Source organism: Gorilla gorilla, chromosome 23, assembly GCF_029281585.2.
Source record: "Gorilla gorilla gorilla isolate KB3781 chromosome 23, NHGRI_mGorGor1-v2.1_pri, whole genome shotgun sequence".
Taxonomy (NCBI): Eukaryota; Metazoa; Chordata; class Mammalia; order Primates; family Hominidae; genus Gorilla; species Gorilla gorilla.
The window spans coordinates 22,996,788-23,015,616 of NC_086018.1; the positions used below are offsets into that span (position 1 = coordinate 22,996,788).

Genomic DNA, 18,829 nt, shown 5'->3' on the forward strand with positions numbered 1-18,829 from the left:
TATAAAATTCACTCGATTGAAGTGTACAGTAATTTTTAGTAAATGTACCAAGTTGCCCAGGGATCACTCTCTAGCCCAGAACATTGTCCTCACCCCAGAAGGAAGCGCTGTACCTATTAGCAGGCACTCCCCCCAGCCCCCACCCCATCCAGCGGAAGCCCCTGGCAGCCACTCGTCTGCGGCCTGTCTCTGCAGTCTTGCCTTTTCTGCACATTTCCTGTCAGTGGGCTCATGCAGCATGGCTTTGTTGTGTCTGGCTCCTTTCACGCAGCACGGCATTTTTTTTACGCATCTGAGTTGGTCGTATCAGGACTTCAGGCTTTTCGACTGGGCTGCTCCTTCTTTCTGGGTCCTGTCTTCGCTGACCCCATCTACCCCATCTGCCCCTCCGCATGGTGGAGAGAACCGATTGGGGCCAGGAGGGCAGTTGTTGGGTCAGGCTGGGAACTGAGAGGATGGAAAATGTGTTTGCTGTTCCCCCCACCCCACCCCCGCCCCCCGCCCCCCGCCCCCCGCCCCCCGCCCCCCGCCACTCCCTAGTTGTGTGTTTTCAGTGATTTCAAATGTGCTGCAGCTGACAACACTCTTCAGGGCTCTGTGGGTTGGCTCTGCCCTGGGATTGGCTCAGAGATGCCTTTTTTGGGGCAGATAACCCCCTTTTCTGATGGGCTGGCCCCAGTTTGGGCTCCCTCTTGTTGCTCTGCTAGCCAAGGGGGCTGAAGTGGATATGCCATTGTTACCAGAAAAGAGGGTCTTGAAACGGACCCCAAGAGAGGGTTCTCGGATTTCGTACAGGAAGGAATTCAAAGCAAGTTCCGGAGTGCAGTAAGAAGGGATGGTTGATTGAAAGCTACCCTGTTACAGAGTAGAGCATCCTCAGAAAGTGAGAGGAGGACCCACCGCCCCGGGTTTGTTTTTAAGTTTTTCTTATAGAGGAGTGTTGTCTATGTAAAAGCTAAGCTAAACTGTGTCTACTTGCAGGTGAGCGCACGGCATGACAAAATTGATTACTTTATTGATGTAAAGAAAACGTGGCACATATGTATACACCATGGAATACTACTCAGCCACAAAAAAGGAAGGGAATAATGTCTTCTGCAGCAACTTAGACAGAGCTGGAGACCATTATTCTGAGCGAAGTAACTCAGGAATGGAAAACCAAATATTATATGTTCTCACTTACAAGTGGGCGCTAAGCTATGAGCATGAAAAGGCATAAGAATGATATCATGGAATTTGGGGACTTGGGGGGAAGGTTAGGAGGTGGGTGAGGGTTGAAAGACTACATATTGGGTACAGTGCACACTGCTCGGGTGACGGGTGCATGAAAATCTCAGAAATCATCACTATAGAATTCACCCATGTAACCAAAAACCACCTGTACTTCCCAAAATTATTGAAATATAAAACAATCTTGAAAAGCAAAACAAAAATCATCCTTGACATTTTAGTGTGTGAGTATACCGAAGCGTAACTATAATTATCTTGCAAGCACATACTGTTATGGGTATTGGGACACCTGGACTCTGTGCTGATGTAGGAGTACGTCCTTGTAGGTATCTTTAGGCTGTTTCCTCAACTGTAAACATCCCATGACTATCTTGTGACCAGCAAGGAATGTGGCTTTTTAGTCTTAAGATGGAGTCGAATTGAACATGGCCTTACTGTGGCTCTACCAGGCGCCTGCTTCCCTAACACCACCAGGCACTCACAGCTAAGATTTTGTTTGTTTGTTTTGTTTGTTTGTTTTTTGTGTTTGTTTGTTTTTTGAGATGGAGTCTCGCTCTGTCACCCAGGCTGGAGTGCAGAGGCGCAATCTCGGCTCACTGCAGCCTCTGCCTCCTGGGTTCAAGCAATTCTCCAGCCTCAGCCTCCCGAATAGCTGGGATTACAGGCATGTGCCACTATGCCTGGATAATTTTTGTTACAGTAGAGACGGGGTTTCGCTCTGTTGGCCAGGCTGGTCTCAGCCTGGATCACTCAGAGGCTGAGTGATCCACCCACGTTGGCCTCCCAAAGTGCTGGGATTACAGGCGTGAGCCACTGCACCCAGCATAAGATGTGTTGAGCCCTTACTGTGTACTGGATTCTGAACACTTTGTACGTAGTACCTCATTGATGCCTCCCAGCGACCCTGTGGGGGCAGGCACTGTCATCATCCTTATTTTACATGAAGGAGTGGGGGCCCAGAGAGATTAACCAGCTAGCTAGTGTGGGAATGAGGCAATCTAACTCCATCCACACCCTTCCCCTGGGCCCAGGGATGCCTCTGTAATAAGACACCTCATCCTCTCCCTAGGCCTCAGTTTCCCTCTTTGGGAACCTGTTCAGTCTGCGCCCTGACCTTTCAGGGAATCATAAACTGCTTGAAGATGGGCACATGTCTGGCTTCCCTGGGTCCCCTTTGGTGGCCGACAGTGCAGTGCACACAGTAGGTCTGCCATCTTCATGCCTAGATCTAAAGATGATTTCATTGTGAGCAAGACTGGTGCTGGGACAACTGGGAATTCTCTGCCTTTTGGGGAACAGTTACAGAGCACCTACTAAACCCTTGGCTGGTGCCAGGCCCGGAGACCACAGAGATAACCTGGGACCCAGGCTCTGCCCATGGGGAGCTCCCAGCCCTGTGAGGAAGACAGGCCATCCTCACCCAGCATATCCTACTGTACCCGAAGAGAGGGCGCAGTGACTCATTTTTTGCCGTTTGCATTAGGTTTAAAAGATGGTTGAACGTCCACAGAAGGAAAAGGAATTCCTGGCAGAGGGCCCTGCCTGAGCATAGGCAGGGAGGCTGAGCAGCCACGTGTGCTTGAGCACTGGTTTGGAGAGGCAGCAGGCGGTGGCTGTATGGTGAAGGGTGTTGAAGGCTGAGCCAGGAATCAAGGCTGCTGGCCACAGATGCATTGATGATGGATGACGCGCTGGTGGGGCTGAGCACCTGAAAAAAAAGGGTGTCAGTTCCCAAAGCAGGGCCTGGCATACAGTAGGCCCACAGGGAGAGCATGAGGAATGGGTGGCCGCCTGGGGTCCTGGAGAGTAGTATTTTGGATGTCTGGGCTGCAGGATGTGGGAGGAATGTCACTGAGCCATTCCTCAGGTGGCACATGCCATTCCTGCCCCTGTCCCCACATAGGAATGCAGGCCACTTCTCACAGGCTGGAAGATGGCCTTGCTACATGCAAGCCTTCTGGTGTTTAAATGTTGGTTAGTAACTAATTCAAACAAAATGGTGCACCACCTTCCTCTTTCCCCCCAAAAAAGAAAAACAACACTCAAACAAAATTATGTCTAAGGGGACTACCATTTTTCAACTTTTTTTTAAAGAATTATTATTATCATTATTATTATTATTATTTTTTTTTGAGACAGTCTCGCTCATCACCCAGGCTGGAGTGCAGTGGTGCGATCTCGGCTTACTGCAACCTCCAACTCCCGGATTCAAGCGATTCTCCTGCCTCAGCCTCCCAAGTAGGTGGGATTATAGGTGCCTGCCACCACACCCGGCTAATTTTTGTACTTTTTAGTAGAGACGGGGTTTCAACATATTGTCCAGGTTGGTCTCGAACTCCTGACCTTGTGATCCTCCTGCCTTGGCCTCCCAAAATGCTGGTATTACAGGTGTGAGCCACTGCGCCTGATCGAGACTGGGTAGTTTAAAGAAACAGAAATGTATTTCTCACAGTTCTGGAGGCTGGGAAGTCCAGGATCAAGGTGCCAGCAGGTTTGGTTTCTGGCAAGGACCTGCTTGCTTGCAGATGGTGTTGTCTAGGTTTTCTCATGTGGAAATGAGGGAGGGGATGGAAGGGGTGAGCTCACCCCTTCAAGCCCTTTTATTTTTGCTTTTAAATTATTTTTATTATTGTTTTTAGAGACAGGGTCTGGCTCTGTCATCCAGGCTGGAGTGCAGTATTGCAATCATAGTTCACTGCAGCCTCAAACTCTTGGGCTTGAGCATTCCTCCTACCTCAGCCTCCTGAGTAGCTGAGACTACAGGCACACACCACCACACCAGGCTAAGTTTTCCATTTTTTATAGACACAGGGTCTTATGATGTTGCCCAAGCTGGTCTTGAACTTCTCACCTCAAGCGATCCTCCCACCTCAGCCTCCCAAAATGTTGGAATTACAGGGGTGAGCCACCATGCCTGACCTCAAGCCCTTTTATATGGGCATCAGTTCCACTCATGAGGGTGGAGCTGTCATGGCCTAATCACCTCTCAAGTGTTCCATTTCTTAACACCCTCATCTTGGGAATTAAGTTCCAGCTGATGAATTTTGGAGAAACACATACATTCAAACCATAGCCCTGGAGAATCCAGGCTGATCTCACCTCATGACCCTTAACCTCGACATCTGCAAAGACCATTTCCAAATATGGTCGCATTTGCAGGTTCCAGGTGGACATACGTTTTTAGGGGTCTCCATTCAACCCACTTAGGGGAGGAAGCCTGCTTTCGACAGCATGGGCAAAGTCTTTGTGGGTGCCTGGCTCACAGGGTGGGGTCAAGTGGTGGGAGGTGCACAGGGGCCTGGGGTGGGAGGGAGCAGGTTGGATTTCCTCCCAAGAGTGATGAGGAAGCAAGGAAAGCATCTAAGATGTGTGTGTGGAGTGCCTCGGTCACATCTGTGCTTGCGGGTGGCCCCCTGCCATGGAGAAGGGCCCCTGGGGGCGGGAAGAGAGGACACTGTTCCACTTCGTCAGCCTCTGACTTCTGATGCAGCCACACTCCCCGGGCTGCCTGGGCCCACGGCGCAGGGTGGTGGTCAGGGCGGCCAGAGCAGGATAACCAGGACTGGGCACTGGGGGCAGCTTCTCCTGGGGGTGTGCCCTGGTGCGTCTGACCACCTCTGGTTGGGAGATGGGGACTTGGGGGTCTCCATTGTTGGCACCTGCCCAGCGGTGCTCCCCACCCCACACCCCCCACCTGGTCCTAGATTGGCTCTGTCTCCACCTTGGACTCGCCGGGTCTTGGACCTTTGAACGTCTCTTTTTATTCTTAGCCCCCTGCCCTGTCACCATTGTCACTGCCACCTCCCGCTTTCGCCCCGGCTGTTCCTGGTGCTCTTTGTCCCTGCCCGCCTCCCGGGCCATCAGTCTCGCTTACTTTCTGACTTCCTTTGGGGTTCATCCCTTGCCCTGCCTGTCGCTCTCCCATCAGAACCGCTACCCCACCCATCTCCCTCTCCTCTCCCTCCATGTCTCTCGTCTTTCTCTTTTTCTCCTTTCACCCTCTTGTGTTTCCTGTCTTGCCCTTCCCTCCGTGTCTCATGCCTTTCCTGCCTGTAACTTCCTTCTCCTTCCTCCCACCTTCCTCCCTCTGCCCTGCGCCTGGCCTGCCATCCTCTCTTCCTCTCTCCATCCCGCCTGTCTCTGGCATCCTGTCTGCCTCCTTCCAGCCCCTTTCTCTCCGGGCACTTCTCTGTCCTGGGCTGATAGGAGACCAGACAGTCAACCCTTAGCAGCCTCCATGCTGACTGTGGCCCCTGTCAGCCAAGGGGTGTCAGAAAGGCCCTGGCGGGCCCCTGTGTTTATAGCAACAGTCATTCAGTAGGGCAGCCGAAAGTGCTGCATGCCCCACTGTTCTATTAATCCCTCAGTTAGCGGGGCCTAACCCCAGAATTGACACTCATCAGCCAGTCAGCCAGGACCCGCAGCGCCAGGGGTACAGCCAGGCAGCTGGCATCATCCCTCCAGCGGTGCTGCCAGTACAGAGGAACCAGCCCTTTTGCTGCACTTTTGTCGGTCAGCAGGACCCAGTGCTCTGGCTATGCTGTCAGCTGGGGCTGTCCTCTGACTGGTACTGTCAGCTGGCGAGCAGGGCTGGCTTTTCAGCTGTACTGTCCGGCAGTTAGGGAGCAGGGCCGGCCTTCTGACTGTGCCGTCAGGGAGCAGGGCCGGCCTTCCGACTGTGCCGTCAGGGAGTAGGGCCGGCCTTCCGACTGTGCCGTCAGGGAGCAGGGCCGGCCTTCCGATTGTGCCATCAGGGAGCAAGGCCGGCCTTCTGACTGTGCTGCCAGTCCCTGGCTCTGCCATCGCTGGGGCCAACCCCTGACTGTCAGGCAGCGAGCAGCTGAGACCCAGTGCCTGCTGGGAGTGGGGCGCTGAGAATCAATGAAACCACAGGCCTGCCTCTGAAGAGCTTTGAAGCTACCCCGTGGTTTTGTCAACTGCTGCACCCAGCACCCTCTCCTTGTTTTTTGTTTTTTTTTGAGACGAGTCTCACTCTGTCACCCAGGCTGGAGTGCAGTGGCACGATCTCGGCTCACTGCAAGCTCCGCCTACCGGGTTCACGCCATTCTCCTGCCTCAGCCTCCCGAGTAGCTGGGACTACAGGCGCCTGCCTCCGCGGCCGGCTAATTTTTTATATTTTTAGTAGAGACGGGGTTTCACCGTGTTAGCCAGGATGGTCTCGATCTCCTGAACTCATGATCTGCCCACCTTGGCCTCCCAAAGTGCTGGGATTACAGGCGTGACCCACCCCGCCCAGCCCACCCTCTCCTTATTTAAGTGAGTTTCCTGTTAGATGCTCTGCCTGGTGTCCGGTGATGAGGCTGAAGGATGCAGCACAGATGGGCCCAGGATGTTGCTGGGGCAGTCAGTGTGCCAAGCTCCAGGCTGGGGGCGGGAGCCTGGTGCAGAACCCAGGGCCTCTGCCTGGTGCCTCTGTGAACACCTCCCCCGCCTCAGTTTTCCCCTCTCAGCAGTGAGAAGGACCTTGCCTCAGAAGCACAGCTGTCTTGCATCCGGCGCTCACTTGCCGGAGTCTCTGGGTTATGGCCTCGGCTTATGAGGAGCAGGTGTTGAGTAGGGGATCCAGGTGCGTCCGGCTTGTATTTGAATCCCTGTCTCACTGTTTAGCTGCTGCTCACCTCAGGAACCTCTTTTTGACCCTGTGAGTTTCGGTTTCCTCATCTGGACAGTAGAAGTGACGATACTGCCCTCATGATATGACCATGAAAACTAAACTAGATGGTTTGGCAGGATTCTACCTTGTTGAATCCTCAAAGCCCTGAACACAGGGATAATTCGTCGCATTTTACAGAAGGGGTAACTGAGGCTCAGGAGGATGAGGTGACTTGCTAAAATCATGCTCTTTTGAAGGAAACATCTGGGAAAGTTTGCCTTGGATTTGCCCGAGGTGTGCTTTTATTGCATTTTAATCTCTGAAAATTGACATTCTCCTCGCTCCCCACCTGGTGCAGCTGGCAGCTGGTGCCTCAGGGAGCTGATCCCTCCCTTTGCCAGCACCCCCCTCCCCATGCTGGGCTGGGTGTCCACAGGAGTGGACGGGCCCAGGACTCATGGCTGGGAGGCCTGGGTTCCAGCCTTGCTTTAGTTACCAACTCACCGCGTGACCTTGGCCAAGTCCCTTGACTTCTCTGGGCCTTGGTTTTCCTCTCTGTAAAATGGGGATGGCCACACCCTCCTTCTAGGGGGGATCAGAAGCTTAGCTGAGTTTAAAAGGAACATGACTGACATCAAAGGAGCCCGGTAAACCAATGGGATCCTGAGTTGATTTCCTTCCCTGTGGCAGGGCCTCCTTCTCCTCATGTGGTTTGGGGAGGAGGAACCACATACATTTGGGCTCACACGCACAGCACACAGTCCACACATGCACAAAATACACTCGTATGCACACATGCACACATACTTGACTCCACGTAAAAGCATGTACACACACACTCCTTCATGCATAAACACACACACACACGCATGCACACATTCAGTTCCCGGGCATCACCTTCTCTCTTCTTGCCTTCTTGCTGTACAACTGAAAATCCTCCATGCCTACGGCTCCCGGGAGGGTGAGGGTCCAGGCAGCTGGGTTCAGAAGGATCCACCCCTGGACCCGCCCCACTGGACGAGAAGCCAGAGATGCCCCGGGCGGGGCTCATAGGACTGAGTGGTGGCTTAGTTCCCCAGGCAGCCGTGGCCATTAGTGGAGCCGACTGGCTGGTCCCCTGGCCGTGAGCCAGCTTCTGAATGATTTATGCCGCCTTGAACTTGACTCCAGCGTGACAAGAGTGAGAAGAGCCGCTCCCGCTAGAGGAAAGCTGGAAACCGTACTGTGCTCACCACATAACCTCTGGGTGCTGGAAATGGAGTATTACTACTGCCCCAGCCTGCTGAAGCTCTTGCGCTACCTCTGGGTGAGTGGCGGGGGGCAATGCAGGCTCCAGGACGGGGTCACCTCCTTTCCCTCTCCTCCTGCTTCCTGTCAACTTTGCTTTTTGGCTGTGTCTGGTTAGCAATGTCTCTGTTTTCTTTAAGAAATGGTGGAGGTTACAAGGAAGAGAGAATATTGGGGAAAAAGGAAACGGGCTTGGTTTGGGAGGTAGCACAGGTTTGTAGGAAGAGCTGAGACTCCTGAACAGGAATGAAGATCCTGGATCCGATGTGGGCTTTTCTCCAGTCCTCAAGAAAACAGGAAGAACGAGAACCACTTCAGTCAGTTTTTCAGAAAGCAACATTTATTTGATGTAAAGGACTATTTATTCTGAAATTACATCCCTCTTGCCTCTGTGTGTGTAAGAATGTCCGTCTTCTATGGGATGAAAATAATAGATTTTGCTTTCCTTTTCCTGAACCTACACAGTGATAGAAGAAGTTGGGACCCCTTCCCCCCTAACGCTCACACTGTGCTGTCTCCTCTGGATAACAGAGGAAAAAAAACCAGAACATTTTCTGATGAAATGCCAAAATCAGGGAAGCTGTGCAGAAGTGCTTTGTGAGGTATAAAATGCTTTCAGGTCTCACTTTGACTTTGCAACTGGTCTGTTGTCTGTGCCTGGGCAAGTTACTTCTCTCTGGGTTTCTGTTTCCTCCTCTGTGAAATAAGGAGTGGGTGTAGGTGATTCTGGGTTGTGTGACATCCATCAGGGCTCTGGAAATAGAGGGACTTACCGAAGAATTGTCATGGGCTGGTCTCAGAGTTTTCCAGAATATTTGCCACTGGTTTCAGCACACCCAAAAGGGAAATTCTTAGGAAATATTATCTTTCCCATTGCTGAGTGTTTGCAAATACTTCAGATGCCTTCTTGCTCAGAGAATTTTCCAGCGCTCCTAAAAATACAACTTTAGGAAACATTGCCTTTTAGCCGCCAGTCCCAGAGTGTCTCACCTCCCTCCTGAGCCCCCCAGAGCAGTGGGGAAACAGGAGATCCCCCCAGTCCATATTGTTCAATCATTGGCATATGAACATTCTTATATAATAAATGTAAGGCAACATTGATTGATTGATGTTTTAATTACAAAAATAATGCATGTGCATGGTAAAAAGATATGGAAAATTCAGACAGGCACAAAGAAGAAAAGAAGTCTCCGATAATCGTATTTATGAATTGTGTGGTTTGCAAGGTCTGGATAACCTTGATGTGCCTGGCTGCGTGTTGGGCTCTGGGCTCCATGCTGGAGATGCAGAGATGACCAAGATACAGTCCACGATCCCCAGAACTTAGAGCTTGGCATAGGTGTTGAACTCATCGACAAATGGCTACGATCTCATGTTCATTCAGCACACACTTACCAGCGGTAGTTTGGAGCTAGCGCCAGATACTTGGAATATAGGAGCAAGACAGCATGGTCCTCTGACCGCATGGAACTTAGTCTGGTGAGAATTTGGACTTTGCTCAAGGAACTGAAACAAAGACCATGTATGTGTTAGGATGGGGGCGGTGCACAGTGCCTCAATGGACATGGTCTCGTTGGGGTGCAGGGGCCAGGAGAGCCTCCCCAAGGAAGTTGAGCACTGGAGGATGCCTAGGAGCTGGCAGTTGATGCTAGGGTAGGGGTCCAGGGAAGTGTGTGCCAGGCAGAGGGAACAGCATGTGCAAAGGGCTGGGGTGGATGTCAGAAAGAGCAAGAGCCCGTGGCATGCCCATGGTACATTCCAGGTACCGGCCTAAGCTCATCCTGGCCAGTAGAGGCTGGGCGGTGATGCCCTCAGCCTCCTAGGGGCAGCTTTGTGGAGTGACAGAGTCACAGCTCCTCACCTGGCTGTGTCCCACCTCTCTAGTGACCTTGGGCAAGTCTTTTCCTCTCTGGGCCTTGGTTTCCCCATCTGGACCATGAAGAGGTAGGATGAGGCAGTTTAGAAAGTCTTTCCTAGATGTGATAATGAGAGAGATTTCCATTTGTCCGCTGCTTTCTGTGGGTGACCAGGTCCTGGGGAAGTGAGGAGTCACACAGGCCCACCGCTGGTTTTGCAAATTACCCACAATTTCTCTGTCCCTCTGAGTCACTGAAGACAGCCTGGCACACGTGTTAACAAGACTGGGATCTTAGATTAGCCCAGGTGTCTACACTTCTAAACTGGAAACTCTTGCTTGACCTCTCAAGGAAGCTTGGGAATGTGGACCTGGATTCTGAGGAAGCCCCGTGGCCTTGGGAAGTCCATTTCAGCTTCCCAAACTTCAGCTTCCTCATCTGCAAAGCGAGGCCCCGCTGCCTTCCTCATTTGCTTGTTGGGGCAATTCCTTTGAATTCTCTAGCTCATTTCTGAAACCTAGAAGCTGCTCCCAGAATGTCAGCTCCTCCTGCTTCCCAGGAGGCCACCATCAGATTTGGTGACCAGCTAACCAGGAATAATTGCAGAGAGCCAGGTGGAGGTGCTTGCTCCCCTGCCACTCCTGTAGCTTCGCATAGCTTGAACATGCGTTCATCCATCATTTCTTCAGCATGGGCCCCTCCTCACTGCCCCTGGGCCCTGGTAATGTCGCCCATTCACTAGGGTCTTCCCTGGTGAATGACCCCCTTCCCTTCTGCATTCTTTGTCCTGTTATTCTACCTTTTTGTTTGTCTGTTTTTAGAGATAGGGTCTCACTCTGTCACCCAGGCTGCAGTGCAGTGAATGATCATAGCTTACTGCAGCCTTGTCGTCCTGAGCTCAAGTGATCCTCCCATCTCAGCCTCCAGAGTAGCTGGGACTACAGGTGCATGCCATCATGCCCAGCTAATTTTTTAACTTTTTATAGAGATGTGGCCTCACTATGTTGCCCGGCTTGTCTTAAACTCTGGAGCTCAAGCGATCCTCCCACCTCAGCCTCCCAAAGTGCTGGGACTATAGGCGTGAGCCACCATACCCAGCCTGCAAATTTTTAAAGTTTTAAATAAATTTTAAAATGTTGTATACATTTAAAGTGTGCAACCAGATGTTTTGGTATATATACATATACATAGTGAAATTAGTACTGCAGTCAAGCAAATTAACATACCTATCTCCTCTCATAGTCACCTTTTATTTATAGACTGGTAAGAGCACCTGAAATCTACTCTCTTAACAAATTTGCAGTATGTAATACAATACCATTAACTATAGTCACTATGCTTCAGGTCTCTAGACATACTCATCCTTTAGAACTGCAACTTTGTACCCTTTAACATCTTTCCATTCCTCCCCCTACACCCCTCTGCTCCATTCTGGGTTGGTTGGTTTTTTAGGTAGTCTTGCTCTGTTGCCCACGCTGGAGTGCAGTGGCATGATCTTGGCTTACTGCAACCTCTGCCTCCCAGGTTCAAGCAATTCTGTCTCAGCCTCCCGAGTAGCTGAGACTACAGGTGCGTGCCACCATGCCTGGCTAATTTTTGTATTTTTAATAGAGACGGGGTTTCACCATATTGGTCAGGCTGGTCTCGAACTCCTGACCTCAGGTGATCTGCCCGCCTCGGCCTCCCAAAGTGCTGGGATTACAGGCATGAGCCACTGCGCCCAGTCCTGCCCCATTTTGTTGTTATGTATTTGACTATTTTAGATTCCACATATAAGTGAGAGCATGTAGTATTTTGTCTTTCTGTGCCCGGCTTATTTCACTTAGCATAATGTCTTCCAGGTTCAATCATGTTGCAAATAACACGATCTTCTACTTTTTAAAGGCTGTATAATCTGTTGTGTGTATGTGTAGATATATATAGAGAGGATATATATATATTATTGAATATATATACATAAAGAAATTGAGGGGTGGCTCATGCCTGTAATACCAGCGCTTTGGGAGGCCAAGGAGGGTGGATCACTTGAAGTCAGAAGTTTGAGACCAGCCTGGTCAACATGGCGAAACCACATCTACACTAAAAATACAAAAATTAGTTGGGCATGGTGGTGTGTGCCTGTAGTCCCAGCTACTTGGGAGGCTGAGGCAGGAGAATTGCTTGAACTTGGGAGCCGGAGGTTGCAGTGAGCCAAGATCACACCTCTGCACTCCAGCCCGAGCAAGGCTGTGTCTCAAAAAAAAAAAAAAAAAAAAAAAAAAGAAATTGAGGCATAAATATATGTATATGTGTATATATATGTATATATGCATATATATGTGTGTGTATATATATATGGAAACATGTGTCCATGAAACATGGAAAATTCAGATGAGTACAAAGAAGAAAAGTCTCTGATAATCTGTATTTTTGAATTCTGTGGTTCGCAAGTATATCTATCATCTATCTGTCTGTCTTTCTGTCCAACTATACAACTATACATGCCACAGTTTCTTTATCCATTCATCTGCTACTGGACACTTCGGGTGTGTCCACCTCTTGGCTATGGTGAAGATGCTACATTGGAGCATGGGAGTGCAGATATCTTTATGGGATCCTACTTTCATTTCCTTTGGGTATATGCCCAGAAGAGGGATTGGTGGATCTATTCTCAGTTTTTTGAGGAACTATCATACTATTTTACGTAACAACTTATTTTAGAATACTTGAGAAAAGTTACAAAGATAGTAGTGGGAGTTCCTGTATACCCTTCGCCCGGTTCCCCTAATGTTAGCATGTTACTATAACCATGGTTCAGTTATCAAAAGAAAGAAGTTAACATTGGTGCATTACTGTGAACTAAACTCCAGACTAAATTCCAGTGGGGGTGATTTTACCCTGCAAGGGACATTTGGCAATGTCTGGAGACATGTTTGATTGTCACAGCTGAGGACAGGGGTGCTACTGCCATATGGTGGGTAGACACCAAGGATGCTGCTTTACATCCTATAATGCACAGGACAGGTCCTTCCCTCCCCTCCCCTCGACAGCACCAAGAATGATCCTGGCCAAAGTGTCAATTGTGACAAGGCTGAGAAACCTTGTTTTATTCTACTTTCACCAGTTTTGTCACGAATGTTCTTTTTTGGTTCCAGGATCTAGTTCAGGGTACCACATTGTATTTTTTTGCTTTTAGTTTCATCCCTAGTAGGGCCTCATCACTGCCAGCTGAATGAGTGAATCAGTGCGCATCTTTTTTTTTTTTTTTTTTTTTTTTTTTGAGATGGAGTCTCTGTCACCCAGGCTGGAGTGCAGTGGCGCGATCTCGGCTCACTGCAACCTCCGTCTCCTGGGTTCAAGCGATTCTCTTGCCTCAGCCTCCCGAGTAGCTGGGACTACAGGCACGTGCCACCACACCCGGCTAATTGTTTGTATTTTTATTTTTAGTAGAGATGGGGTTTCACCGTGTTAGCCAGGATGGTCTCGATCTCCCAAAGTGCCAGGATTACAGGCGTGAGCACTGCACCCAGCCATCAGTGTGCATCTTTTTTTTTTTTTTTTTTGAGACAAAGTCTCACTCTTGTTCCCAGGCTGGAGTGCAGTGGTGTGATCTCGACTCACTGCAACCTCCTCCTCCCGGGTTCAAGCGATTCTCCTGCCTCAGCCTCCCGAGTAGCTGGGATTACAGGCGCCTGCCACCATGCCCGGCTAATTTTTGTATTTTTAGCAGAGATGGGGTTTCACTGTGTTAGCCAGTCTCGTCTCGAGCTCTTGACCTCAGGTGATCCACCCGCCTTGGCCTCCCAAAATGCTGGGATTACAGGCGTGAGCCACCGCACCCAGCCCGTCAGTCCTTATCTTTTTGTGTGTCCACTGGCAGCATAAAAAAATCTGCCATGTTATTTAAAAAGTTTGTAACCATGATATTTAATAGCTGCTTAATATTCCTACCTGTTGTCAGCCTTGGTTTATGGGGTACTGGTTTCATTTACTTTGGATATATACCCAGAAGAGGGATTGGTGGATCTAGTAGCCAATTCTTTGTGGTTGGACACTTAGGTTATTCCCAGGTGTTTACTGTATGCATAATTGTTCCCCGCCTTAAATCTTGATTCACATTTCAAGCTGTCTCCTGTGTCAGCTTCTTAGAAGTGGGGCCAAGCGTGGGCTGCAGCAGGTTTTCTGCAAAGTTGTCACTTGGTGGTGGGATGTTTTTAGCTTCCTGTTGGCGGCCTGAGTCCTTCTCATAGCTGCACTTCTCTTCTGGGCGGAGAAACCACTATCACCATCAAGCTTGGTGCTGGTCCAGCAACAGTTGGGGCATGGGGATAGAGATTAAGTTTCTCCTTCAAACTATTAGTAAGAGTAGCTGAGGTCTACAGCCTCTGGCGTGGCTGTTGTGAGTTACTTAATCTCCTTTGTTGCTGAGATAACCTCGCCCAACGGTCCCAAGGCCTGTGGCCTTGCTAGGGGCATCAAGCTGCTCTCTTGGGGTTATCAATTACAGCAGTAGTAATTAGTGATATAAGCAATAGTCATATGATGATAAAAGTCACCATCACCACCACCACTCCTACTGAGTGCTCACAAAATCCTGGGCCTGTACTAAACGCCTTTCAGACGAGTCTCATATCCTTATAAGAACCCCAATGGGTTGATCTCATTATTACCTGCATTTTGCAATTAGGGAAACTGAGGCCTTGAAAGGCTAGGTATCTCCTCCAAGGTCCCCGGCTAGGAAGTGCTAGAGCCTGTATTTGAACCCAGCTCTCCCTCTATTATTTTTACTACTTCATGGAGTCTGATCTTCTGGTTTCTCAGATGGGGAAACTGAGGCCCATGGTGTTGAAGCGACTTCCCAGCCTACAGGAAACTTTCTATGCATATCAAGCTTTGCAACGAGGAGGATGACAGAAGAATGTGGCACTAGGCCAGGCAGGGCTCTGGAGGGAGAACCCTGGCCTAGAATTCTGTCCCTGTCTCTACTGGCTGTGTGGCTTTTGGTAAATGACATCATGGCTGTGGGCGTCAGTTTCCCTCTCTATAAGTGGCAGTGGTCAGCCCCACCTTGCAGGAACTGTGCTGAGGATTAGCTAAGAATAAGGGGCATTAGTGTCCTTGGCACAGGGCTGGACTTAGAGTGGGCATTTAATATCGAGATGGTCTTTGTTGGGAGCTGGGGAGGGCTCTGATATAATGGCAGGGACCCCCACCTCCTGTCCCATGCTCTTCCCAGCTGCCTCTCCAGCCCCGCCCAGGGTCTGTGAGGCCGACTCTCGCAGGCTTCCTCTACTCCAGCCCCCCATGGCAGACGTGGCTGCTTTGAGTGTAGTGAGGAACTGCTGAGTGGCCCGTGGGGTGTGACACCCCGGCTGGGGCTTCTGACAGCTTCTTGGGGAAGGTGCAGATCCCTCACCTGCCCTTTTAAGATCCTCCTGCAAGGTCCGTGTTCCATGCCTCAGTCTCCCTGGAATGATGGGAAATCACTGTGGTTTTCATTGTGTTTCTAAGCTTCATGTCCCCACATTTGACTCTGTGACCAGATTTTTGAATGGAAAAAATCTAAATGTGGTTAGTTCCACTGTTTTCTCCCCAGACCCTCTTGCTACTTGTTCATTTGGCTGTGGCCCTCACTCAGCGTGTAATCACCTCTAGGTGACAGTAGTAATAATAATAGTCATGAAACAGCAAAAAATATTATCCTCTTTCACGCTAAGTGCCTCAGTGTGTGGGATCTTGATTAATCCTCACAAATAGCCCTGAGGGGTGGATTTTATTATTATTTTACCGATGAGAAAACTGAGATTCTGAGAGGCTGAGTAACCATCGGATATGCAACAGCTGGCCAGGGGCAGAGCTGGGATTTGAACTTGGAAATCTGACTCCAAAGCTAATTTGATGACTACATGCAGTCTCTGTCAGGCAGGGAGGTTGCTTGTGTGTTTACCACTGAACTCCCAGCCCTTGGCACAGTGCCTGGCACATAATAGGTGCTTAATAGATGTGGGCTGGTCAGGTGCAGTGGCTCACGCCTGTAATCCCAAGACTCTGTGAGATCAAAGTGGGAGGATTGCTTGAGCCCAGGAATTTGAGACCAGCTTGGGCAACACAGCAATACTCAGTCTCTACAAAAAAAATTTTTTTTTGAATAGCCAAGTATAATGGTGTATGCCTGTAATCTCAAATACTCAGCAGGCTGAGGCAGAAGGATCACCTGAGCCCAAGAGTTCGAGGCTGCAGTAAGCTAGGGTTGTACCACTGCTTCCCAGCCTGGGAGACAGAGCAAGACCTTGTCTCAAAAAGAAGTAAAAAATAAAAATAGATGTGGGCTGATGGACCACCCTGTTGACCTGACATGTTGAAAGCTATTGTGGGGACAAATGGCCTTATCGTAGTGCCTGGCACTCCACACACACACCGTAAGCAATTACTGTTGCCAGCTTCTGAATCTCAGATCATAGTGGCTTCAGTTTGTGCCAAGGGTCTGGTTTGGCTTTGTCTCAGCAATGTCTGTGGCTGAAATAGAAGAACTGACTATTTTTGTGCTGTTTGAGTTGGGCCTGAGGTTTGGGCCATGGAACAGTTTGCATCATGAGAGATTTTCATCTGACTTGAGCTGTGGGCGCCTTTATAGACCCAGTCGTGGAGGCAAAAACGGGCTTGGAGTCAGTCTCTCCTGGCTTCTATTCCCTACTGGGCCACTTATTAATAGAGCATGGGGCCTCAAGCAAATCTCTTAGCCCTCCCAGAAACTGAGTTTTGCCATCTATAGAGTAGAAATATCGATAGCAACTTCCTCGTGGGTTGGCCTGAGGACTCAGTGAGGCGATGCAAACAAAGCCGGGCATACAGTAGGTGCTGAATAAGTGGTGGCAGCCGATGCTGGTGCTAGGCACCTGATATGTCCTCAGTTCAGTTCAGTTGCATGCACCAGGCCGTGTTCTAAAGGTTTGGGATACATCAGTGCACAAGACAGCCATGATACCTGCCCCAGGGACTAACATTTTTTTTTTTTTTTTGAGATGGAGTCTCGCTCTGTCGCCCAGGCTGGAGTGCAATGGCACCATCTCGGCTCACTGCAACCTCCGCCTCCTGGGTTCAAATGATTCCCCTGCCTCCGCCTCCTGAGTACCTGTGATTATAGGGGCCCGGCCAGAACTAACATTCTAGTGGGGTGTTCAGGCAATCAACAATAGGTATATGTAAGAACGTTGTATAGTATGTCAGGAGGTGGGCTGTGCTGGGGAAAGACAGAAGGAACCAGGTAAGAAGGTTCTGGAGGGCTTGGGTGTGTGGGGCCTCTGCCTCTCTAAAAAGGTGACATTTGAACAGAGACTTTAGAAGCAGGGAGAGAATAGGCCAGGGGAGCTTGGGGGGAAACAGGAATATTCAGTGCAAAGGCTTTAAGGCCCAAGCATGCACAGGCACATTTGCAGAACAGGAGGGATGCCACAGTGGCTGCAGCAGACTGGGTGAGAGGAGAGAGTGGGCAGTGAGGGCAGGGAGGTGACCATGCCGGGCCTTGCAGTCACTCTAAGGACTGTGCCTCGTGCTTGGGGGCACCAGAGCCATGGGGGAGTGACCCTTTGAATAGGACTGACACAACCCAGCTTGGCCTTTGAGTAGGTCCCTCTGGCTGTCATGTGGGGAACAAACTCAAGTAAGGGGACCAGTGAGGAACCACTGCAGTGGTCCAGGTGGGAGATGATGGCGCTCAGACTGGGGCAGGAGAAAAGGAGAAGTGGGCAGATAGTGGATCTAGTTGGAAGGTTGAGCCCCAGGATGTGCTCATGGATTGGACATGGGATAGGAAAGACTTGAGTCATGGATGATCCTGAGAGTTTGCCATCTGCTAAAAGATGGAGCTGTCATCAGCTTTCATTAGGAAAACTGCAGGGTAGAGGGGCTTGGGGACAGATCGGGACCTGGGTTTGCACTTGTTGGTTGAGTTTGAAAAGTCAGTTAGACACCGGTGTCAGCACACGTTCTCCACCTCTTCCCGTAGCTCGCCTTCCCCAGCTGTACAATGGGAAGGGTCTTTCATGCCCTGCCCATGCCTAAGAGTTGTTGGGATACTCAGGTGGGAGGGGAATTGTAAAGGATTAAAACACGGGGATTAAAACACCAAGCCCTGTTATGAGATCCCTCAGCCCCTTGGAAAATCCTCACCATTTCTGAGCTACAGGAAGAGGTACCCAGAGCCTTTGGAGCAGGAGAAGACCCTGCTCACATCCACTAGAGAGTTTGAGAATTCAGCTGGGCCCAGGCCAGCTCCCCTCAGCACCTTCCTCACTGTGACAATTTCAGACTCTTTGTTTTTTATTTATTTTTATTTTTTTAGAGACAGGGCCTGGCTCTGTCACCCAGGTTGGAGTGCCATGGTGCAATCATAGCTCACTAAAGCCTCGAACATCTGGGCTCAAGTGATCCTCCCACCTTGGCTTCCCAAAGCACTGGGATCACAGGCATGAACCATCACACCTGGCCAATTTCAGACTCTTTGTCTGCCTGTTATGGCCCCTCCAAGCAGGACCACCGCCCTGCCTGTTAGTCCACAGGGTCTTTGCCATATGTAAAATAGATTGCTTTTTACAATAATAAAAAGAGAGCCATGTGGTAACAATGGCTCCCCAAGCCTAGACTTCCACTTTTTGGTTCTTGGTGGGCCTCAGTCACCCTCCCATGCTGTTGGGAGCTTTGTCCTGAGAGGCTGAAGTGGACCCCACTCTCAGATGGAGGTCTTTGAGGCCCCAGCCCTAACTGTTCCAAAGCAGTCATTGCTGGGTGTCAGACATTCCAGGGCTTAGAGCAGTTAGAAGGGGCATGCCAATCTCGTGACTGCTGAAAGGAACCGTAAATGCAA

At 50.1% G+C, this 18,829-nt stretch overlaps 1 protein-coding gene across 4 annotated transcripts in view; it reads left to right on the forward strand.

Annotated features, from left to right (window-relative positions):
* The window catches only part of KIAA1671 (KIAA1671 ortholog), a 244,275-nt gene that overhangs the window by 109,481 nt on the left and 115,965 nt on the right, over positions 1-18,829 (forward strand). Inside the window, exon 1 of one of the 4 annotated variants that reach the window (XM_055375352.2) lies at positions 7,818-8,150. The exons of the other annotated variants lie outside the window; for them this stretch is intronic. Coding sequence (XP_055231327.1) covers positions 8,100-8,150 — 51 coding nt within the window. The 5' untranslated portion in view covers positions 7,818-8,099. Of the gene's footprint in view, positions 1-7,817; positions 8,151-18,829 lie in introns of those variants that run through there. 4 annotated transcript variants of the gene reach the window in all.